At 33.8% G+C, this 25473-nt stretch overlaps 2 protein-coding genes across 9 annotated transcripts; both read right to left on the minus strand.

Annotated features, from left to right (window-relative positions):
• Positions 1-3071: 3071 nt before the first annotated feature.
• Positions 3072-9732, minus strand: LOC100784044 (uncharacterized). Of its 6 annotated transcripts, none has more exons than XR_420379.4 (10): positions 9483-9732; positions 9206-9257; positions 8329-8402; positions 7421-7522; positions 6472-6615; positions 5663-5714; positions 4573-4646; positions 3786-3875; positions 3407-3494; positions 3072-3336 (listed from the first exon to the last, which is right to left on the minus strand). XR_420379.4 is itself a non-coding variant. In XM_006606127.3 (9 exons), exons 1-9 carry the CDS (start codon positions 9611-9613, stop codon positions 3482-3484), a joined length of 732 nt encoding a protein of 243 aa, XP_006606190.1. In that variant the 5' UTR covers positions 9614-9732; the 3' UTR covers positions 3406-3481. The 6 variants fall into 6 exon arrangements, 2 of the variants coding, with proteins under 2 accessions (XP_006606190.1, XP_003556174.1); XR_001386945.3 differs by having other exon boundaries at positions 3072-3330; positions 9483-9731; XR_420376.4 differs by having other exon boundaries at positions 3072-3330; positions 3407-3499; positions 9483-9731.
• A 2050-nt stretch (positions 9733-11782) lies between these two features.
• On the minus strand, positions 11783-25385 carry LOC100784580 (uncharacterized). Of its 3 annotated transcripts, none has more exons than XM_006606125.4 (10): positions 25131-25385; positions 24848-24899; positions 23833-23906; positions 16971-17072; positions 16395-16538; positions 15360-15411; positions 14300-14373; positions 12634-12723; positions 12140-12204; positions 11783-12043 (listed from the first exon to the last, which is right to left on the minus strand). In XM_006606125.4, the coding sequence occupies exons 1-9, from the start codon at positions 25265-25267 to the stop codon at positions 12162-12164; spliced, it is 768 nt and encodes a 255-aa protein (XP_006606188.1). In that variant the 5' UTR covers positions 25268-25385; the 3' UTR covers positions 11783-12043; positions 12140-12161. The 3 variants fall into 3 exon arrangements, with proteins under 3 accessions (XP_006606188.1, XP_003556175.1, XP_014628151.1); XM_003556127.5 differs by having other exon boundaries at positions 11783-12049; XM_014772665.3 differs by having other exon boundaries at positions 11783-12204.
• Positions 25386-25473: the final 88 nt, after the last annotated feature.

A 25473-nucleotide genomic window follows, 5' to 3' on the forward strand; every position in this document is an offset into this window, starting at 1 on the left:
AATATAATTAGTTTGTTTATGTCATTAGATTTAATTAAAAATGAGAAAAAAATTTGTTTAACAACTTATTTATAAAAAAAAATTATATTGCATTATCAATAAAATACTTAAAGAATTACACTTGACTAATGAAAAAACTTAAGATGCAAATATGGTAGGACAATTGTTTATGTTGAATTGTCGATAAATTTCACATGTTTTTCCACTACTACTTTGGCGTCCTTTTTCTTCTTGGATCAGGATCTATTGATCTCATTTATATTCTTCCCACATTGGTTCCATGGCAACAAAAAATAATTGTTAATAAAATATTTTTAAAGATATTTTCAATATATTTTTATTATCAAAACTAACTCATATTTAGTCGTTCTCGGTGTTTTTTGGGTATTTTAATTTTTTTTCTTTTTCATATCTGCAGGTAATAAATAATAAAAATATTAATTTTTATCACTTAAGCAATAAATAACTGTTAAATAAATATTTTTAAAGATATTTTTAATAAATATTCTAAAAGATATTTTCAATATATTTTTATTTAAAGAAATTTTCAATAAATATTTTAAAAGATATTTTTAATATAGCACTTACTACTCTTTCAAATTTTATGTCTATTATATAAGATAGATGTATCAATTATTTTTTTACTGTGTTTTTTGTTTATTTTAATATTACTAACCAATTTTATTATTTTTTAAATTAACTATCATAATAAAAATATATTAACAACACATAAATTTAACTACAAAAATACATACAAAGTAACTAAAAAATTGTATTATAATTTTATCCAATTTTTTTATTTTTCTTTATCTGTATATTTTTATTTAAAAAATAAAAAAAATTATAAAATTTATTTTATTAAATAAGTAATTTTAAAAACAATTAAAAAAATTATATAATATAATATTTTAAATTAAAAAAAAAAGAAAAAGGAGAGAGAAAGTTTCAAGTAGTGTATATTAAAAATTAAATTGTAAAGTAGTGTAGGTTAAGAAAAAATAGGAGGGAGAAGATATATTTACGAAAAAAAACCAATAATTTTATCATATTAGTAAATACAATTAGCATACTAATAATCTGTCCTATTGTATTAGAATTTAGATGTGTTTCTTCGCCCTACCGCTTTTTTTTTTCAACAAAAAACTATTAAATTGTCCTAAGTATTAATTACTAATTGCAGTTTAAGAATACTAAGACAATTCATTAAAAAAATATTAAGATAAAAATCAGTATTTATAAAATACTGGCAATTCAATTAATAATTTAGAAAATCAATTAATAAGACAAAATAATTTTTTATTTGTAGAAATTACACTCAAATAAGAAGAACTTAAGGAGTTTTTCAATAATTCATGCACATCTGGTCAACCAATTAACAAGACAAAAATTATATTTGACAATGAAAATTAAAAAATTATCTTATTAAATCATAAATATTAAAATAAAATTATTTATTAAAATAACTAAAAAATATAAAATTACATAAATATACATATTTATGTAATGTTTTTATACATTTTTTTAATTTGATTTTCTTGATAAAAATATACTTGTAATATTTATAATTTTAGTATTAAATTAATTTTAAACACATGTATCTTTTTATTTATAAAATATAAAAAAAATAAAAAATACATAAACTTATTATATATCATTGTCAATATCATATAATAAAAATATAAATATGATAAAACTGTATCATATGTAAAAAAAAGGTAAAAATAATAAAATGCTACCTTAAGTAAAAAAGATTTAAAAAATCTAATAAATATTCACGGACAAAAATAAAATAGATATATAAAATTTAGAAGCTAGATGTTAGTATTTTTTAAAAATACTACTTTAAGTATCATATTAAAAAATGTCAGAAATTATTAAAAAAAACTTATTTATTAAATAGTTAAACAAATTTTTTAGTTAATAAAAAAATTTAAAAACAAGCTGAAATGTGTTACCAAACACATAAGTAATTAATAAGCAATTCTCAAGAAAACAAATAATTCTCATTTCCAAATACACCCATATAAATGAAATGTATCATAAAAAATATTTAATTACAAGGTAATTGAAATTAGATAGCATATGTTTAATAAAGAACACAACTAAGCAAAAATGGTCTTGCCGTCTAATAACAAAAACAATTACCTCGTGAAAGACTGAAAGCTGTAAAAGATCAGGAATCAGGATTTTACATACATAACAGAAAACGACCCTTGGGCCTTACCTTCAAGTCACCTTTTTTCCTTGAAGTATTGGTATGGAGATGAATAACTCTTTAATGCAACTCTAACAAAATTAAAGTTTTCGCACAGGATCATCCACATTCAAGAATAGATACCTTACAATAGATATTGTTCTTTGCCTGAATGAAATCAAAATCAAACATAAACAATCCAAAGTAGGGATATGCTCCATTACCATCACGTTGTTCATATTCAGCAGTATAGTGGGTCATTGCAAACCTTTATCATTAAATTGATGGTGGGAGGAAGATTGAACTGGCAGAAAAAAATGAGAATGAGGAAGACCACGTGAAATGGAGGAAATTAGGGAATTGAAAAATTTTAGGGAACAATATTTATAGCTCCATAACATGGTACATAGTGATAGTATCAAGGACAGAGTTTGGTGATTTTATCTAAAAGAAACTTGCAAAAAAAAAAAAAAGTGATGAACGAAAACTTTTAACAACTCTATCTTGTGCAGTAATAAAAAACGTAGATCATTATAGCTCAACCGTGTCAAATGCTACCTGATACCTTCCCCGAGAAAGAAACACGATTGAGAGTAGAGGCAATTTTAGAAACGTGGTATCCGCAATTTTAGAACTTTAAAGGATTTGTCGGGACAAAAAACTACTACTAAGAAACCTATACAGACATCTCAATAAAGATTATTTCATACGGCATGCATAAGTTAGCACAATTACAACCTGAATCACTTTACGGTCAATCCAGATGGAAAAATTTCCTCTCCAGTTACTGGAATTTTCCAGTAGAAGAGAAAGCACCATGAAATGATAAAATTAAAGAAACGGTTATTCATGCAAGTAACAAATGAATAGATACTTATGATCTGAACATTTTCTCTGATTCGGAAGTTTAAACTTCATAATCAATTACAGTGGTAGTGCTATACAGAGGAAAAAATTGAGCATTTATAACACAAGAAAGTAGAAGAATTACTGCTTGGGGAACGACATCGTCCATCCACTAGCAGTGTTTGCAGAGATAACGATCTCCAAACTACATCTATTGCGCTAGTATGTTAATTTTGTCTTCTGGTGTTACAATATCTGCTCAGGGATTATCTGATCCCCTTTTTTATTTCCTGCAACTATCAAACAAAGTAAATGCCAGATCGTAAGCCTTATAGGCAATCCACTCACACATTTTCAAGAACATACCACTTGATCCTTTTACTGTTTTACATGCCTTTGATTCATGAACACCATTGCTATGTTGCCTCACCAGATATCCCCTTATATCTGTTTTCTGCCCTATTATAAAAAAATGTATTAAGGTTTCTAAGTAAACTATAAAAAGTAGAGAAAGATAGAGATTATGCAGCGAAAGGTTGGATGACCTTCATTCCTCTGTTATCTGCTAAACCTTATAATGGTTAAGTAACCAGTGATAAGTGATAAGAGTCTCAGTAAGACAGAATACTAACTTCTTAACAGTTAAATGACTCTGCCACCCCAAAAATATGTTACTTCATGTCTGTTCCAGTCCCAATACAAATGTTCAAAAATAAAAAGAAAAGAGTGCTATATGCTTGCTTGCCTGTCTCCATGATGCACTAAAACAAGGTAAGCAGGATCTTCACGAGATATCTGGAACAGCTGCCATGTAATGTAGAAGCAAGTAGTAATGCTGAAAATTTTGAAAAGTAAATAACCACAAAAAAATGAGAAGTTAGAATTGTTAGAACCTAGTGAAGCATGCACCATATGGTAAATGGTTAAAGGGATAAGCCCATAAGTAACATCAAGAAAATATTCTTTTAAAAAAGGCTTAAACAACCTTTTAGTCTCCATAATATTACACTTTTTTCAGTTTTAGTCACTAGAAACAATATTGTCAGCTTTGCATTGAATAAGGATAGGGACCAAAACTAAATAAAAAAAATAGGGAGCAAAGCTGACAATATTTTTTCTAGTGATTAAAACTGAAAAAAGTGTAATATTGTTAGCCACGCCAGCATTGAATAAGGATAGGGACCAAAACTAAATAAAAAAAAAATTAATAGGGATCAATACCGACAATAATCTTTTCTAGGGATTAAAACCAAAAGAGGTATATATTATGGGGACTAAAAAGTCAATGAAGCCTTTAAAAAATTGTTTATTTAGTCTCGCTTACCATCATATAATTGTCTTATTCAATACTTGCCAAATTGAAAAAAATTTGATATCCAGATCAATGAATAGTTGAAAATTAAACAGTTGCTCATTGGAAATTGGAATGTCATAAAACTAAAATTAGTTAAAATGCTTGATAAAGGTGTTTTCTAATGATAACTAGTTTTAATCACCAACAAATAAGCAAAATAAAAATTGTGGCAACAAACCTGCCAAAACATATCAAGAGAATTATCCAAAAGATTGCAGAAATCCAACTAGATTCTTTGTAGGCAACCCAGACCTGATATTGTATGAATAGTTAGGAATAGGATATTTAAATTGAGACAAAACAAGTGTACTGAAATTAAACTTCAGCATTACAGAATTGAACATAAACCTTACATACACTTATATTTAGACTTTGATTATTTCAACATTGTCTAGTGGTCAGTAATCAAATAGGTCATTGTCACAACTATTGACAAATGACAATGAAAAACTACTATTCCTTAAATTATTAATTTTATTTTTGCTATAACTCCTGAATGCACTTGGTAGTGCATATTACACAAATACTGTTATAGATGGTTGGCTTCTCTGAGCAAACTAAAGTCATTACATGATCTATAAATTCTTGTATGAATTTACCAGGTTTCCATTTTGCTTGATTAAAGAGTTCCTTTTCCAGGTTTACACAGCATCGTCAGTCAGTGACAAAAGTCACAGACTAGACAATCTCATAATCCACCGTCACTATCTCCCCTAAACCCTTACATTACTCAACCTTAATCTTTTTAACCACTTGATTTTACTATGTCCATGAAAATTATTTATTTTCTTTTTCTATTTTTTTTTACATATCTTGTTATGAGCTAGGACCAGATGAGAACATTGAAATGACTTCTTTAACATGTTTAAAGAGGTAAATGTGCTGATATATTTTAATCACAATTAAGTTCAAAATTAAGTTTTAACTCAGGTAGGAAGTTTCTTGAGAGTCTCCTGATGGCATCCCTAGCTAGGCAGAATCATTGGTTCCTTTACTGAAACATCTAATTTAGGATTTCAATACTTGTTATACTCTACTAAAACTCATACAATCACACCCAATTCACAATGGTGACCAAAAGCAGGAAGGTGGCCCTCATTCAAACATTGTTTAAGATAAAAAGGAGGAGGAAACACATTTTTCTTAGAAGCTGAGACAGAGGTCTAACATAGGCAGTTCATCTCTTTGATAGAAAACATGTTTTAGAGCTGAAACAAACTTATATTTTGTATGATTTAGAGCTGATAAGATGAAAAAATGTAACATACTGCTAGAGCCACAACGTTGAAGTAGAAGTCAACTAATGTTGCTGCCAACCACCTGCAAACATTTTGGAGCTTATGACATTCACTTAAAAGAAAAATAACTGGGACAAGCTGAAACTTTGGAGAAAATTTTCTCACATGAGGATGAGCATGCAAATGCCAAGTTGTAAATACATATCATGACAGAAAGTACATGGTTTGGTCTTGGTGAATATTTAATTAGGAAAGATTGAAACTTTCAAAATTGATGAGGTCCATACTGCATTCTTTGCATAAGCGTTCAAATGTTTACCAACAGGTAGAATGCCTATAACATGATCAAGTAATTTATTGGTGCTTTATTATCTGTATTTGGATTTTGCTGAGATCAAGTTAATATTGACGGCTGTGCCTTTGGCACCAAAGTCAAACAATGAAGATTGCCACCATTTATCCACACATCAGGAAAATTTATCCTCAGCCTCTTCAAAAACTGGTTTTCTAATGCCCAAGAAGGTTCATGTTGCATGATGATGAACTTTCACTAAAATTGAAGAAATTACATCACAATGAATGAAAAAATTTACCAAAACAAGAATTAAGGCATAGACAACATGTTGAAAATAGAATAATTCAGTCAAGTATACAGAAGTAGCACAAAGAAAGTGGTAATGACGTTATATAACTTTTCCTAATTAAACAAGAAAAACAAAAGGGAAAGGAATGTTCCATCTCACATTGAGCTTATACAGGAAGGTTCAATCATTCTTATGTTGACAACAAGGATAATAACGTCAAATAATGCTAAAAATAAAAAAGTATGAAGCACTTACGGAGTTATAAGCTCTATACGGAAAGGAGAACCATCGGTGATAAGAGTGTACACCAAAGTTCCAAGCATGACAACACCCAAAATGCTGAAAATTATTCTTAGAGTCACGATAGATGAATGCTTTCTTTGAGGTGCTGTGCCGTTCCTATGTAAAATCAGAACTGATAATGAAAGTCTAAAGATTATATATAAAATCACACAGCAAAGTAGACCGTGAAATAGGATTCTATACATATCATCCAGCTTCTTTTATTCACATATATATATTGAAGTATTCAACACAGCAGGAATTACACTTTACATGGCATGTATATGCAGTAATTTATAACACAAAATTTAGCAACAAGAAGAAGAAAACCTGTAACATTTTTTGACTTCTCAAACTGTCAATCAAACTCAAGAAATCTAGGTGGCACTTGGTTTGAGTGTTTTCTGTTTTCATTTTCAAAGAAAACAGAAAATAAGAGTGAAAATACGTTTGCTTAAAATTTAGAAAACATTTTCTCTGAAAATATTTTCAAAAACATGCCTAAAACTGAAAACAACAAATCAACATTTTCAGCCTTTTTTGAAGAAGTTAAAATGCGGTGACACCTTAGAGTGCTGTCTTCTCTGTACATGTTTTCTAAATCTTGAAAATTTGAAAATGAAAATTATTTTCAGAAAATGAAAACAGAAAATGAACACTCAAACCAAGTGCATCTCTAACTATTCTTATACTGAGTAAAGGAAGAAAATCAATATATTTACTTCAGAATCAACATCAAGAAAAATGGTCAATCTCAATAATATCTAATGAAATAGAATATTTATTTAGAAGCATAAGCTGGATGGCAACTAGAGTCTAGACTGACACCATTATCCATGGATCAAGAAAACATATTAAATTTTAAAAGGAATGGAAAATGTTGAGAAAACTTTACTATATAGTAGTGCTTCTGTAGACATACTTATTTGGATTCCGCAATAGAACATAATACATAGGATCCTGTGAAGATTCTTGAGATGACAGCTTCAGAAATTGCACAACAATATAGGCAGATGTAGTGATGCTGAAACAATTAAAAAACATACCAAAAAAATGGTGAAAATAAATTAGCACTTCCGAGATTCCTTTAAATCATCGTAAAAGAAACAACTCAGAAACTCATGATCAATCTGAGCTTTTATACATAGGAACATTTTACATTTTGAAAGAAATATGAAATCAGAGTATTGCTGCCAGCTTTCTCCATAGGTGCAACAATTGACAGGAAAACAGAAAAGAAACATTGAATCTGGTAGACATGTTATTAACAGAGAGACAAAAGTACATAATTCTTCTCTCATCAATAACTAATTTAAGTAAGAAATATGAAAAGATAACTACAATGTGACTTTCTATCAGTATATCACATACAAATAACTAATGTTTACATGAATCCTGAGAAAAAGTTATGATGCATTACATAAATTCATTTCAAAGATGAAGCATATAGCATTATCAGATCCATGAACCACTTGACTGTTCCATGTACAAGCATATAGCACTGAGAGCAACTATATTTTAAATTAAACATAAGAAACCATAACCTTTGATATCCACTTGTACTGTGCTAAGCACATTTGTATAACATTGAGAGCTATATTTAAATCAAAAATAAGAAACCATGACACCTGGTTGGATTTTCATTTTATGTGACAATTGTAGCAGAAAATGGTAATATTATTTGGGAAGTGTCATAGAAAAAGTAGAGACATCTTGTCAAAAAGTTTCTGTTCGTAGCTCAGATAATATAGTCTTCATGCTAAAACTAGCCTTAGTTAAGCAATATTACACATTATTCTTCAATTAAAATAACATCACAGAAAATGATACCTTCCAAGGCAGACAAGCAAAACAATCCACAGAATTGAGCTGATTAAGTTTGATTCCTTGTAAGCAATCCAGACCTGATGATAGACAATGTATGTTAGAGCTTATGAAACTTTGCTTGTCAAGTGATTTTGACATATTATCAATTATGCAACGTTCCAATAAGATTTACTCATGTATTAAATGATATATGATTTTGAGTCCATATTTGGTTCACCTTATTTTGGAGAAACAATTACAGATTTTTGTCAGCTCGATTAGACACTTTGAAAAATAACTGATTATTTCTCCAAAAACAACCCCAACCAAGCATGCACTAAATTTGAAAATTGTGAGTGAGTTGTTTGAAAGATAAGTGACATAGCATATCGCAAAAATAAGTAGGAAATACAGGTCTATTCAACTTGACTTATATTCCAATGAAAAATTATAAGGACACATAGCATAAGTGATGAGTTTGTAGTAGAAAGCTGCACCAAACTTTCAGAGGAAGTTGTACAAATTGAAATTTCGCATCAGTACAAATTTTACAATTAAAACCAAAAATGAAATGACAAGTTTATTTCTCAATCCAAGACACAGCACAAAATCAGCCTGCTGACTCAATCCTGCAAAGCACATATATTTTAAATCAGAATTTAACTTTTGTTTCCAAAAGTTCATCACTAATCATGCCCCTTTCTGTACTTTAAGCTGATTTTGGCACATTAGCATCACTAAATATCTTTGTTTATTCTGTCAACACAGTACTCACTTTAGCAATGGATAGATTCCTCATAAAAAGAAACACTGAGTTTCAATTAAAATTAAAAAAGTGGTATGTGCTGTGTCTATCTAAAATACTGAAGAAAATAACGAAGTCAAGAAGTCGTTGACTTACCGCCAAAGCTACAACGTTGATATAAAAATCAATCAAAGTTGCTGCCATCCACCTGAATCAAACAAAATTGAGGGACAAAATTTATTCCATAGAGAGAGGAAGTGGTAAACCAAAAAATAGGAAATCGACTAATTCTACGATCGCTCTATTCTATTATTTTTTTAATAAAAAAAAAAACTGTTAATTCAGCAAAGAAAACAGAGTAAAAAAAAATAAAAATCCCACGCAATCATGCATTGAGATTCCATGTAGTAAGAGATAGAGAGATGTTACTTACGGTGTGAGAAGTTCTTTGCGAAACGGAAGACCATCGGTGAAGACAGTGTAAAGAACGATAGCAAGCATAAGAAGTCCCAAAACAGTGAAGAGAGTTCTCAAACCAATTGCCAATGAAATCTTCGCCGCCATCGAGAATGAGAGTGACAATGGCAAATAGCAGTGAAGAAAATTACGAAAGATGCTGATGCGAGGGAACTACGATGTTTCTTTGTGGTTTATATGTGACCTGCGTGTATAAGTTGAACTTGGCTGTGGATAAGGTACGCTGTTGTCACTTCATTATGACATGAATAATTTTTAAGTTAAAAAAATGTAATGAAAAATGTCTTTATTGTTAATATTAAAATAATTTTTTTAAAAAAAGTTTTAAAAAAATAAACTAAATTAATTTCAAATATGTAATATAAAAAATAAAATACAAATGATGAAATAAAAAATAAAGTAGCATTGCCAAAATCAACTGAAATCAGATAGATGCAGGAATTCCTTTGGTCATGAAGCTTCTCTGTCGTCAGTAGTAGTATATTCACTTTATTGCTTTAGGGAATGTCAACTCAAGCGAGATTAAGATTTCATGTTAGTCACACTTTTCTTTCTTTATGAGAGTAAACCTTACTAAGGTACTAGAGAAATGTTTATGAGTTAAGCTATGAAATAAGGAAAGCACCAGACCACACAACTAGTGCATATAACATCAGTCAAGTAGCAACATACTAAACACCTTACAAGTGGCACGTGTGAAGACCGAAGACTTGAGGGTCGGAAAATATTTGGCTATTTACTAGTACTAAGGTGAGTAAAGATGTGCTGCTTTCTATAAATGTTCAGAAATCTGCATATAGATAGGACACAATATCAAAAGTTGGTAATTTGGTATGTTATAACTGCGGATTACCGAAATTTTGATCCCACAGCTAAGACAAGTAGAACAATGAGTATCATTACTAAAATAAGTATATTGATTGTTACTCTGAGTTTCCTATTGTATAACAAAATTGGGTAATCCAAGAGTTGGTATAACAATTCTTCATTTAAGTACCCCCAATCAATTAATTTATTTCCCTCACACTATGAGCAAATCCAAGAGTTGGTATAACAAAATCCCTTTAAATGAAGGCCACGCAACCAATACAACAAGTGCAAAACCCTAAAATGAGAATGCCAAACGAAAAATAACATCAACATCCCTTTAAATGAAAAAGAACCATAGTAGTAAGTCATCACAAATAAGTCATGAACTAGAGCCAATAAAACACCCTAAAACGATTCTGTGAGCGACATATTCTTAAAAATGGACCAACACAAGTCACAACCAACTATCAAATAATAAAAATCTATTGCAGTTACAGTCTTACTCATCCAATTGTCAAAGTTCTACCTTCAATTGTACATTCTGTTTATGGTCACAGAAACAACGAAAGTTGAGGTTACAGTCTTACTCATTCAATTGTCGAAGTTCTACCTTCAATTGTACATTCTGTTTGTGGTAACAGAAACAACAGTTGAAGTTGTAGTTGCAGTCTCAATGGAACTTCAAATCACCTCAGAAAGTCAAAGAAATCAAAATACAAATACAGGTTTCTCATCGAAAGTTCCAAATGGTAAAAGCTCCACAGATGAAGAAGGAATATCCTTAACGTGCCTTGCCTTAGTGTATGTCCCACATTGCTTAGTCTATTCAGGTGAAGGAGGTGCTCATCCCATATTAGGGATAAAGTCCCACGAATTCTGTAACATGTATAGAGGACCTATTTTGAAAAGAGGAATGCCAGTATCAAATTTGTGTGGGTCTCATTTTCAAGAAGCCAACAATGCTGAAAAAAACCCACAGATAAACCACCCAAGTTTCTCATTAAGGTTTAGCTGTGAGTTGCATATCTTGTTAAGGTGAGGTGGCTATCATTTCGGTACTAGGATTAATCTCACAGCAGAAATATATATTAAAGGATTTGTCGGGACAAAAAAGCAACTATTAAGAAACCTATATAGACATCTGAATAAAGATTATTTCATTTTGATACTGCATACATAAGTTGGTACAATTACAACCTGAATCACTTTACGGTTAAATCCAGATAAAACTAAGGATCAATTAAAATCGGAATGCGGTAAATTGGTTTCTTAGAATTCATAAAGGAGATTTTAGATTTCTATAATTCAATTAGATGCCAAATCTATAAATATACTTTTTAAAATTTTCCTCTCCAGTTACTGGAATTTTCCAGTGGAAGAGAAAGCACCATAAAATGATAAAGTTAAAGATACGGTTATTCATGCAAGTAACAAATGAATAGATACTTATGATCTGAACATTTTCTCTGATTCTAACGTTTGAACTTTATAATCAATTACAGTGGTGTTATACAGAGGAAAAAATTGAGCATTCATAACACAAGAAAGTAGAACAATTACTGCTTGGGGAATGACATCATTCTTCTGCAGTAGTATTTGCAGAGATAATGATCTCCAAACTACATCTATTACACCAGTATGTTAATTTTGTCTTCTGGTGTTACAATATCTGCTCAGGGATGATCTGATCCCCTTTCTTTTTATTTCCTGCAACTATCGAACAAAGTAAATGCCAGATCATAAGCCTTATAAGCAATCCACAGACAGATTTGCAAGAACATGCCACATGAGCTTCTTACTTGCCTTTGGTTCATGAACACCATTGTTATGTTGCCTCACCAGAAATCCCCGTATATTCGTTTTCCGCCCTATTATAAAAAAATATTAATGTTTCTAAGTAAACTACAAAAAGTGAGAGAAAGATAGAGGTTATGCAACTAAAGGTTGGATGACCAATTCTTCTGTTATCAGCTAAACCTTATAATGGTGTGGTAACCAGTGAGAAGTGATAACAGTATCAGAAATACAGAACACTAACTTCTTAACAGTTACAGGACTCTGCCACCCCAAAAATATGTTACTTCATGTCTGTTCCAGTCCCAATAAAAATAAAAAACAAAACAAAAGAGTGTTAAGGGAGAACCCATGTTCCATTCCCACCATATGCAAAATTCCCTTAGACAAGCGGTAACCATGCACCGCAAGCGGGATTAGTCTTTGACGCAGTGGGTTGGGGGATACCCATTGTCTCTGACCTAGGACAAAAAAGTGTGTTTATGTGTTATATGCTTGCTTGCCTGTCTCCATGATGCACTAAAACAAGGTAAGCAGGATCTTGACAAGATATCTGGAACAGCTGCCATGTAATGTAGAGGCAAGTAGCCATGCTGAAAATTTTGGAAAGTGAAAAACCACAAAAAAAATGAGAAGTTAGAACTGTTAGAAAGTAGTGAAGTATGCACCATACGGTAAATGATTATTGGGGTAAGCTCATAAGTAACATGAAGAAAATATTCTTGTAAAAAAAGCTTAAATAACCATTTAGTCTCCATAATATCATTCTTTTTTAAGTTTTAGTTATCTTCGTCCTTTACCAAAAAAGAAAAAAGAAAAAAATGTCAACTTTGCTCCCTATTATTATTATTTTTCAATTTTAGTCTTTGATGTGACTGTTTTAGTCTATAAAATTGTAAAGTTTTGATATAGGTCCTCTTTATATTGGAAGATTTTTATTTCACACTCTTATTTAGGAAACATCAAACTTGTTTTCTAATACTACCTCTGGTCCTATTTATAAGAAAAAATTTGTTATATATTTTACACTACAATTTGTTTCTTATAAATAGGAACATAGGTAATATTTGTATTTGTTAGCCACATCATCATTGACTAAGGATAGGGGGCAAAACTGAAAGAAAAATTAATAGGGATCAAAACCGATTAGTTTTCTCTAGGGAATTGAAATCAAGAGAGGTGTGTATTATTGGGACTAAAAAGTCAATTAAGCCTTTAAAAAATTCTTTATTTAGTCTCACTTACCATCGTATAATAGTCTTATTCAATAATTGCCAAATTGAAAAAAAATAAAATCTTACGCAATGAAAAGTTACTTATTGAGACAACTATTAGAAATTATAACTCAACGAACAAGTCAAGACAAGAGGCTCAGCAATACAAATTAATATGTACAAAGATTCGACCCATTACTATTTGGGTGGTGATTGGTCAGATTAATATACTCTGGAGCTCATGTTACCACATTCAATAATTGCCAAATTGAAAAAAAAAATCTTACGCAATGAAAAGTTACTTATTGAGACAACAATTAGAAATTATAACTCAACGAACAAGTCAAGACAAGAGGCTCAGCAATACAAATTAATATGTACAAAGATTCGACCCATTACTATTTGGGTGGTGATTGGTCAGATTAATATACTCTGGAGCTCATGTTACCACATCCTTGAAGAGACTAACTTTCCTTTTGCTCCTGTATTTTTATTGGTATTTGTTGATTTAGGGTCTAGGAAAATCCTCAAAAGTGAAATCTTTAGATTCAAATTTTATTTGAGAGCAAGACTATATGTATGTGTTTACTGGCATAAACCATTGCTCTACTCAAGCAAGCAAAGAAGTAATCAGTTCTAACTTAATCTCAGCAAGAAAAATATAAATCAGCCTTTTCTTCTTTTATGTATTTTTCGGGAATATACCAATAATAGGCACTAATACAGGGTATGATCACATATTGATTATAATACATAAATTAATTATACATCATTTTCTCTTAGAATAAAATTTGATATCCAGATCAATGTATAGTTGAAATTATACAGTTGTTCATTGGAGATTTGAATGTGTCATATAACTAAAATTAGTTAAAAAATTTGATAAACGTGTTTTCTAATGATAAAAAGTTTAAATCACCAACCAATAAGCAAAATTAAAATTGAGAGAACAAACCTGCTAAAACATATCAATAGAATTATCCAAAAGACTGCAGAAATCCAACTAGATTCTTTGTAGGCAACCCAGACCTGATATATTATATGAATAGTTAGGAATAGGATACTTCAATTGAGACAAAACAAGTGTACTGAAATTAAACTTCAGCATTACAGAATTGAACATAAACCTTGCATGCAGAAATATTTTGACTTTGATTATCTCAACATTGTTTAGTGGTCAGTAATCAAATAGGTCATTTTCACAACTATTGACAAATGACAACGAAAAACTACTATTCCTTAAATTATTAAAAAAATTGCTATAGCTCCTGAATGCACTTGGTAGTGCATATTTCACAAATACTGTTATAGGATATAGATTGTTGGTTTCTCTAGGTATACTAAAGACATTAGATGATTTATAAATTCTTGTATGGATATACCAGGATTCCATTCTGCTTGATTAACGAGTTCCTTTACTAGGTTTACACAGCATCGTCATACTCCACTGTCACTGTCTTCCCTAAACCCTAAACCCTTAACCCTAATATTTTAAACAGCTGGATTTTACTTTGTCAATGAAAATTATTTATTTTCTTTTTCTATTTTTTTTTTTACATATCTTGTTGTGAGCTAGGATCAGATGAGAACAATGAAACGAATTCTTTAACATGTTGAAAGAGGTAAATGTGTTGATATATTTTATACAATTAAGCTTTAGTTCAGGTATGAAGATTTTCGAGAGGCTCCTGATGGCATCCCTAGCTAGGCAGAATCATTGGTTCCTTTACTGAAACATCTAATTTAGGATTCAATCCTTGTTATACTTTGTTAAAACTCATACAATCACATCCAATTCAGAATGGTGACCAAAAGCAGGAAGGTGGCCCTCATTCAAACATTGTTTAAGATAAAAAGGAGGAGGAAACACATTTTTCTTAGAAGTTGAGATAGCAATGAAACAGAGGTCTAACATAGGCAGTTCATCTCTTTGGTAGAAAACATGTTTTAGAGAACAAATAAATTTATATTTGATATGATTTAGAGCTGATAAGATGAAAAAATAGTAGACATACTGCATAAATCACAATGTGGAAATAGATGTCAACTAGTGTTGTTGCCAACCACCTGCAAACATTTTAGAGCTTATGGCATTCACTTAAAAGAAAAAGAACAATGCTATATTGCACGAAATCACAAGAATTTGAAATCAACCTATCAGAAAGGATGACTATTCAAAGGAGACAGAAGATAAAAAATTATTCTCCAATTAAATAGTAATACACGGCCTTTGTAACTTTCATACTCAATAGTTTTCATACTATTTACCAATTTCCAAAGAAAAATAACTGGTACAAGCTGAAACATTGGAGAAAATTTTCTCAAATGAGAATGAGCATGCAAATGCAAAGTTGTAAATACATACTTGAATATAAGACAGAAAGTACATGCTTTGGTTTTAGTGAATATTTAAATAGGAAAATGGAGACTATAAAACACCTTGTAGATTGAAACTTTCAAAATTAATGTGGTCCGGACTACATTCTTTGCATAAGAGTTCAAGTGTTTACCAACAGGCACATTGCTATAACATGAGCAAGTAATTTATTGGGGCTTTATTATCTGTATTTGGATTTTGCTGAGATCAAGTTAATATTGATGGCTGTGCCTTTGGCACTGATGTTGATTCTATCGGGCACCAAAGTCAAACAATGAAGATTGCCACCATTTATCCACACATCATGCAAATTTATCTCAGCCTCTTCAACAACTGGTTTTTCTAATGCCTGAGAAGGTTCAAGTTGCATGATGATGAATTTTCACTAAAATTGAAGCCATTACATCACAATGAATGAAAAAATTTACCAAAAAAAGAATTAAGGCATAGACAACATTTTGAAAATAGAATAATTCAGTCAAGTATATAGAAGAGAGCAGAAAGAAAGTGATAACAAAGTTATATAACTTTTCCTAATTAAAGTAGAAAAACAAATGGGAAAGGAATGCTTCATCTCACATTGAGCTTATATAGGAAGGCCCAAGCATTCCTATGTTGACAACAAGGATAATAGCATCAAATAATGCTAAAATAACAAGTATGAAGAACTTACGGAGTTAGAACCCCTTTACGGAAAGGAGAACCATTGGTGACAAGAGTGTACACCAAAGTTCCAAGCATGACAACACCCAAAATGCTGAAAATTATTCTTAGAGTCACAACAGATGAACGCTGTCTTTGTGGTGCTGTGCCATTCCTATGTAAAATGGCCTCTCAGAGTCAAATGAAAGTCTAAAGATAATATATAAAATCACACAGCACGAATATATGTATTGAAGTATTCAACACAACACGACTAGTGTACAGCATGGATAAACAATAATTTATACACAAAATTTAGCAACAGGAAGAAAAAAAAAAAACCAGTATCATTTTTTTGACTTCTCAAACTAACAACCAAACTTAAGAAATCTAACTATCCTCAAACTGAATAAAGAAAGAAAAACAATATATTCACTTCAGAATCTAAGAAAAATTGTCAATCTCCACCATAACTAATGAAAGACAAGATTTATGTAGAAGCATCAGCAGGAGGGCAACTAGAGCCCAGAATGACACATTATCCATTTTAAAAGAATGGAAAATGTTGAGAAAACTTTACTATATAGTAGTGCTTCTGTAGACATACTTGTTTGGATGCCGCAACAGAACATAATACATAGGATCCTGTGAAGATTCTTGAGATGACAACTTCAGAAATTGCACAACAATATAGGCAGATGTAAAGATACTGAAACAATTAAAAAACATACAAAAAAAAATGGTGAAAATAAATTAGCACTTCCAATAGTCCTTTAAATAATCGTAAACAGGATAAGAAACAACTCAGAAACTCATGATGAATCTGAGCTTTTATACATAGGAACATTTTACATTTTGAAAGTAATATGAAATCAGAGTATTGCTGCCAGCTTTCTCCATAGGTGCAACAATTGACTAAAAACAGAAAAGAAACATTGAATCTAGTAGACGTGTTATTAACATAGAGATGAAATTACATAATTCTTCTCTCATCATTATCTAACACATACAAATAACCAATATTAACTATGTTTACATTTTTTTTTTTGCTCAGCAAAAATAGATATATTTATATATATGAGGAGTATCAGTGGTACTAAAAGTACATGATGAGGATTAGGTAGACAGCTGGTTCCTTTGGTTGTTACAAGGAACCGAGCTAGTCCACTATAAAATATTACAAATGTCCAGCACCTACAATCCCTTCATAAATACAAAAACCTTCTCTTAGATTAGTGGACCATTGGTTACAGTGTAGTGCAAAATCTTTCTCCATAGATTTGAGCCATGTCCAAATTAGGAGTACTGCATCATCCAACACTTTGCTTCAATTGAAGGTTTCATTTTGAAAAACTATCTTATTTCTTTGCTGCCAAATGGTCCATGTTAAAGCAACCCACCAACACTTCCATCTTGTGCATTTTATTCCACCAACATTCCCATTTCCATGCTACAGAAAATGATCCCTAGGATTTTGCGGGAATGCGCCCACTAAGTTAATCCAAGACAATGACTCTCACCATAAAGGTAGGATTTTGCTGCAATTGAAGAATAAGTGGGCTGCATCCTCTTCATTATTGCTACAGAATGGGCACAACATGTCATTTACCTCCACTTGTCTCCTTCTCAAGCTTAACTTTGTTGGTAATCTATCTCTGATTAGCCTCCATGCAACACTGATGATTTTGGTGGGATCCTAAGTTTCCATAGCTCCTCAAAAACACCATCCTGGTTTCCCTCATTGATTCTCCCCATAGTAGATCATACGCGCTTTTTGTTGAGTAGTGTCCACTTGGGTCAGGTTTCCAAACCAAAGTATCTGCTCTATGAGGGTGGATTGTTGTCTGTGCTATCTCCCCTAAAAAGCCATCAGCCATCGCAACTTCATTATCGAATAAAGGTCTCCTCCAATTATAGTTCCATTCCCAGCCGGCGCATGTGTTACTCCCCATGTGCTCAATGAGTTGCTATTTTTGGCATGAAATTTGATACAATCTAGGATATTTTGTCATTAATGGTATATCAGTGCCTATCCAGCAATCCTCCCAGAACCTAATTTTATCACCACGTCCCACCCTCCATGTTGTTTCCTTTTTAAGTACACTGTTCGACTGCTGTTGGTGAATTATCACCAGGTCCTTCCACCATGAGGATTCGTTGCTGCCTCTTCTACCTTCATCTAGAGTCCTCCATCCACCATATTTAGAGTCTAGTATCCTGGCCCACGGTTCTCCTTGCTGTTGAAAAAGGTCTCATCGCCATTTCCCTAGCAATGCTGTGTTGAAGGTCTTGATGTCTTTTATACCTAGGCCCCCTTTGTCTTTTGGTAGACACATTGTTTTCCATTTGACCCATGCGATCTTCCTTTGCTCCGATGCACCGCCCCATAGAAATCTACGTTGGATGCTGACCAGCTTATCAACTATTTTGGTGGGTAACCTGAAAAATGAGAAAAAGTAAATGGGAATTAATGTTAGGACTGCATGAATAAGTGTCACTCTCCCCCCAAAGGATATGTGTCTTTGTTTCCATCTGGCTAATTTTCTATCGCATTTTCTAATTATAGGATCCCATAACTGGCTACGTCTTGGGTTTGCCCCAATGGGGATGCCCAGATACATGAATGGCATGGACAACATGCTACAATTGAGATATTCAACAACCTCCTGCCTCCATTGATCCGATTTTCCAATTGCCCCAAAACAACTTTTTGCGAAATTGATCTTTAAGCCTGATGCAAGTTCAAAACTCCTCAAAATGGTTTTGATTGTCTTAACATTCTGCATTGTAGCTTCACCAAAAAATATGGTGTCATCAGCGTATTGTAAGATGTTGACTGCCTCATTGTTTTTCCCCACTAGGAAACTGCTAAACAACTTCTTATCCAATGTTTCTCTCATCAAACCGGTTAGGCCTTCCGCAACAATATTGAACAGTAGAGGCGCTAAGGGTTGTCTAAGGCTTCTTTGTGGAATGAATTCGTTTGTGGGGCTACCATTTACCAATATAGAAACCGAGGCTGAGCTAAGGCAACCCTCGATCCAATGAATCCACTTGGGGCAGAAGCCCAATCTCCGCATCATGTATGATAGGAAATCCCACAAGACGGAGTCGTATGTTCTTTCATAATCTACTTTAAACACCAAACATGGCTTTTGGCACCTCTTTGCTTCCTCCACCACTTCATTGGCTATCAATACACTATGCAGCAAGTGTCTTCCACCTATGAATACAAACTGTCTTTCATCTATTATGTCTGGCTTTTTCAATCTACTTGCTAGAAGCTTGGCTACAATCTTATACACATAGCATATTAGTGAAATAAATTTGTATTCATTAAGGTTTTGTGGATCTTTCACCTTGGGGATTAGGGCGATAAAGGATGCATTGCAACCCTTTGGGAAAATCCCGTTAGCATGAAATTCATCAAGGAACCAGATGATATCTGGTTTGAGTAACTTCCAAAATTGTTTAATGAACTTGAAATTTAATCCATCCGGTCCTGAGCTTTTCTCACTTCCACAATCCCATACAACCGTCCTTATTTCATCCTCATGAAAACTCCCCACCAACATATTGTTTTGCTGCTATCCAATGCCATGAAATTTGATTCCATTAAGATCTGGTCTGCCCTGCTCAGGTTCACTGAATCTATTCAGGAAGAACCTACGGACTTCCTCTTTCACTCTTATCGGTTCTTCTACCCATGAATCCTCAATAAATACTCCTTTGACTGCATTATTTTTGTAGTTAGAGTTCATCAACAAGTGGAAATAGCGCGAATTGCAATCCCCTTCTCTAATCCATCTTGCTCTCGTCTTCTGTCTCAATAAGGACTCATGGGCTTGGGCAGCTGACCACAACTCTTCCAGTAGCTTTTTGTAGATCACCAATTCTTGGGAGGACAACTGTCTATTAGTGCTTGCGTCTTCCAACTTGTTTAGATAGGCCTCAATCCCTTGTACCTTCTTGAGTGTATCACCAAACTGCTCCCTGTTCCATAACTTCATTCTCTCCTTAAGTTTTTTTATTTTTTCTTTGAGTGTAAAGCCCCCCAGCCCCTTGGTTGTGTGTTTGTTCAGCACTCCTTAACTATACTCTCAAATGACTTGTCCTTCAACCAGCAGTCAAGAACCCCGAAAGGTTTTGACCCCCAATCAATATTTTTGGATCTGAGCAGGATGGGACAATGATCTGAAAAATTTCTATCCAAGATGAGTTGGGTGCATCCGGGCCATTTAGTGAGCCACTCGTGAGAAACAAAAAAATTGTCTAATTTGCTCTTAGCAGCCCCATTTGGTATGAACCATGTAAATTTTCTCCCCACACTTGGTATCTCTTCTACTTTTATGTCGGCTATCCAGTCGTTGAACTCACTGATAGTGTTGACATCCTCCCCCCTCTGAGACACACCCACTCTTTTAGATGGATGTCTGATGCTGTTGAAATCTCCTAGTAAACACCAAAGGCCATCGGGACTTAGATTTTTTAGCTGCCTGACAGAGTCCCATAGAGCATGCTTACTCTGGACATCACATGGAGCATATATATTAACTATAAAAACTTTTTGAGTCTCATGACTCCACATTCATTCCAATAGAATGAAACCCCTTCCATTTACCCTCCGTTCCACTTTGAAAGCCTGTTCATTCCATAGGCACAGTAATCCTTCAACTGTATTTGTTCCAGGCTATAGTTCCCAACTAACTTCCGGATCTCCCCACAGAGCCTGACACATGGTATTGTCTATTTGCTCCTTCTTAGTCTCCTGAATGCATAGCATATCTACTTGGTGTTTCTTGACCAACCTCCTGATTGCTACCTATTTCACCCCCCTCCCTAGCCCTCTTACATTGTAGGATACGATATTCATGAGAGAATATTCCTATTTCCCAGTGTCTCTGCCTCCTTCCTATCTCTGTTCTCCATTGCTCTGATTCTATCAATGATTATAGCTTGATCTGTGTCACATGTCACCCCCATTTCTTTTGCCAACTCCTATTTAGATGTTGTCTCCTTTAGCTGGTCTATGCTGACTCCATCAGTGTTTGGTGATGTTTCCACATTTTTATTTTGTACTCCATGTTGCAAGGGTGATGTGTCCATGGGAGTATTGCGTACTTCGAAGCCTGTAATTGTTGTATCCATGTCCACGAAGGCCTGTTGCTGATTATTTAAAGTTTTAACTGCTTCTATTAATTTTTCATTTCCACTTATATGGGTCTCCTACTTTCTGCACCCCTGCTCCTTGAATACACCTTCCACGCGCTTCCATGATCCAATTTGTGATATTGTGGGCTGTTGTAGTTATTTTGTGACAAAATAGCGGTGGTGTGGTTAGTAAGGCCTAAATTAATTGTGGGCCCATTAACAACCACTGCCATATCACGTGCCTCTTTATTAATTGGCATTTGTGACCCGTTGAGGCACTCGTGGTCAACTCCATTTTGACCATGGGCAGGGTCAGCACCTTCCCTTTCAGAGCACCCACGTACCATGGGAGTCATGCCTCTGCTCCCCTGTTTTTTCTGTTTTTGTGCTTTACGGATTTCGTCTTCACCCGAAAGTGCCTCTGGGTCTAGCACGGGCCGCGATACAGGGTCTGTTACTTTTCCAGTTTCCATATCTGGCGCGCGTGTTTCGTATTTGGGGCAGTGTGTCCAACTAACGCGGTCGTTACCCGTTGGGTCCTCAGTGTCTCAAGGACCGCTGGACAATGTCGCGCGCTGTTGGGACTCGATCTCACCAATGCGTTCGTCGGTGAAGCTTCTGGGCGAGTAATGGAATCCAGGTTCTCCGCTCATCTTCAACTTCGGGGTGCCGTTATCGCTGTCGTCAGAATCGATCTCTTTCGACGACCTGATGGCGCTCCGACAATGGTGAATGCGCTTTCCGGCTTCACTCCAATTTTTTTCAATGATGTGCACTTTGTGGACCTCCCCGCTGATGTGAACTTCAACCGTATGTTGGAATATAAGTCTCCATGGGGTTCTGATAAGAACCCTGGCCTTATCTAGCCTTCGCAACTCTTCAACATCGTCATCCACCTCTACCAAGTCCCCTATTGTTGCCACGATTTTTCGAATTTGTCCAATATCCCACGCTTCTAATGGGATGCCCCAACACTGAGCCCAGACCAGTCTGTGTCTCAGTCTCATCGTCGGATTCCATTTCTCCAACGAATAAAACGGGGATGAGCCATGTCTGGTTTCTTCGATGATGAGCTCTTCCACTTTGGTATCCGAGAGACCTAGGAGGAGTATCATATCATGCCCTAGGTATTTCGGCACCACGTTTGTCCCCACCTCCCAGAGGAGTTCGTCCTCGACTCTTTCGAATATACCCGATTTCTTCAGGCGACTCACCCATACATCAGTGTACCATTTCTTCTCCCCCACCTGGATCTCAAGCTGGACCGATGAGTATGATCCATCAGGTCTGAAAGTTCTAGTATGTGGGTGCCTCCATTGTCCTACGTTCATTGTGCTAGTGGCCACCACCTTTGCGTATGACATTGAAGATGCCCTGCAATGTGGTGCCATTTGTCGAGCTGCTGCCACTTCTTTGTTGTCGTCATCCACCTGTGTCCTGGGTTTGACTCTGGGCTCTTCATACCTCGCCTTTCCTCTCCCATATTTTAGAACATTCACGTACAACTTGAGTCCTCCAACAATGATGTTGTCTAGCTGTCTTTCTAATCTGCGCTCGTTGGACACCCCTTTGAACTTCACGAAGACGTACCTCCTGCCACCTTTGTTCCTATGTTTGGAGATGAAGATCTCCCTCACATCCCCCCATTTTTTGAACTAGGCCCAAGGATCCTTCTCCGTTGTATCTTCGGGGAACCTCGTCAAATAGAAAGTTGTGATATCATCTCTCTCCCTCCAGTTTGCATGGTGGTACCGGTGATGTTGTCCAAGCCTAGTTTCAACGTAGCTCTGTCTGGGATCCACTCTCTTTCTCACCTCTTCTCTATGTCTACCTCTCCCTCTGGTCGTAACAGTAGTCCATTCACATTAACTATGTTTACATGAATCATGAGAAAAAGTTATGATGCATCCCATAAATGAATTTCAAAGGTGAGGCATATAGCCTAGTCAGATCCTTGAACCACTTGACTGTTCCATCCACAATTATACAGCACTGAGAGCAAGTATATTTTAACACAAGAAACCATAACCTGTGATATCCACTTGTACTGTGCCAAGCACATTTGAATAGCATTGAGAGCTATATATAAATAAAAAATAAGAAACCATGATGTCTGGTTGGATTTTCATTTTATGTGACAAATATAGCAGAAAAAGTTAATATTATTTGGAAAGTGTCATAGAAAAAGTAGAGATCATCTTGTCAAAAAGTTTCTGCACATAGCTCAGATAATATAGTCTTCACATTAATGCTAGCCTCAGTTAAGCAATATTAGTTACTGAATCAAAATAACATCAAATCATCACAGAAAATGATACCTCCCTAACAAGGCAATCAAAACAATCCACAGAATTGAGCTGATCAAGTTTGATTCCTTGTAAGCAATCCAGACCTGATATGATAAACAATGTATGTTTTTAGAGCTTATGAAACTTCGATTGAGAAGTGATTTTGACATATTATCAATTAGGCAATGTTCCATTAAGCATTACTCATGTATTAAATGAAATATGATAGAGTACATATTTGGCTCAGCTTATTTTGGAGAAACAATCACAGATTTTTGCCAGCATTATGAGACATTTTGAAAATAACTGATTATTTCTCCAAATCAATCCCAACCAAACATACACTAAATTTGAAAATTATGAGTGAGTTGTTTAGAAGATAAGTGACAGAGTATATCACAAAAACAAGTAGGAAATACAGGTCTCTTCAACTTGACTTATATTCCGATGAAAATTATAAGGGCACATAGCACAAGAGATGAGTTTCCGATAGAAAACTGCACCAAACTTTCAGAGGAAGTTGTAGAACTTGAAATTTTGCATCAGTACATGTTTTACAATTAAAACAAGAAATAAAATGCCAACTTTATTTCTCAATCCAAGAGACCGCACAAAGTTAGTCTATTGACTCAATCCTGCACAGCACATATTTTTTAAATTAGAATATAATAACTTTTGTTTGCTAAAGTTCATCACTAATCATGCCCCTTCGGTTCCTTAAGCTTATTTTGGCATATTAGCATCACTAAATATCTTTGTTTATTCTGCCAATGCAGTAATCACAATAAGAATGAATAATTTCAACTAAAATTAAAAATGTGATATGTGCTGTCATTAGTATTTAGATTCGTTTCATGGTGAGAAATAATCAATAAATTTTTCATAATAGAGCTAAAGCAACAAATAGTCGTTATTACTTTTCTCATGGTATCACCATGATTTTGTGAGGTAGAATTGATTCTTGTGTATTATCCAAACACACTATAACTATAAGTCTATCTAAAATATTTAAAAAAATAACGAAGCCAAGTAGTGGTTGACTTACAGCAAAAGCTACAATGTTGATATAGAAACAAACCAAAGTTGCTACCATCCACCTGAATTAAATAAAATTGTGGAAAAAACCTTGTTTTATTCCATACAGAGAGAAAGCGATAAACTATAATATAGAAAACAGAATAATCATCCAATCGCTCTACTACATTGTTATTAAAAAAGAAAACAGATAATTCAACAAAGAAAACAGATTAAAATTGAAATTCCATGCAAAAATGTGTAGATAAATAATTGATATTTCGTGTAGTAAGTGATCGAGAGGTGTTGCTTACGGTCTGACAAGTTCTTTGAGAAAGCGAACACCTAGACCATCGGTGAAGGCAGTGTAAAGAAAGACAGCAAGCATGAGAAGTCCCAAAACAGTGAAGAGAGTTCTCAAACCAATTGCCAATGAAATCTTCGCCGCCATCGAGAATGAGAGTGTGGCAATGGTAAATAGCAGTGAAGAAAATTACGAAAGATGCTGATGCGAGGGAACCACGATGTTTCTTTGTGGATAAGTTGAACTTGGCTGTGGATAAGGTACCCTGTTGTCACTTCATTATGAGTTTATGACATGAATATTTTTAAGTTAAAAAAATGTAATGAAAAATGTCTTTATTGTTAATATTAAAA

This window comes from Glycine max, chromosome 20 (assembly GCF_000004515.6).
Source record: "Glycine max cultivar Williams 82 chromosome 20, Glycine_max_v4.0, whole genome shotgun sequence".
In the NCBI taxonomy this organism is placed as follows: domain Eukaryota; kingdom Viridiplantae; phylum Streptophyta; class Magnoliopsida; order Fabales; family Fabaceae; genus Glycine; species Glycine max.

Excerpts from the sequence above, each read along its gene's own strand:
- LOC100784044 (XM_003556126.5), bottom strand. The coding sequence starts at position 9,613 with ATGGCGGCGAAGATTTCATTGGCAATTGGTTTGAGAACTCTCTTCACT. Across the intron at positions 5,715-6,471 it reads CGTATAGAGCTTATAACTCC|GTGGTTGGCAGCAACATTAG; the intron begins GTAAGTGCTTCA and ends AAATGTTTGCAG. Across the intron at positions 3,500-3,785 it reads TTAGTGCATCATGGAGACAG|GGCAGAAAACAGATATAAGG; the intron begins GCAAGCAAGCAT and ends TTTTTATAATAG.
- LOC100784580 (XM_006606125.4), bottom strand. The coding sequence starts at position 25,267 with ATGGCGGCGAAGATTTCATTGGCAATTGGTTTGAGAACTCTCTTCACT. Across the intron at positions 16,539-16,970 it reads CTGTTGCGGCATCCAAACAA|GAATGGCACAGCACCACAAA; the intron begins GTATGTCTACAG and ends CATTTTACATAG. Across the intron at positions 14,374-15,359 it reads TCCACATTGTGATTTATGCA|GTCTGGGTTGCCTACAAAGA; the intron begins GTATGTCTACTA and ends ATAATATATCAG.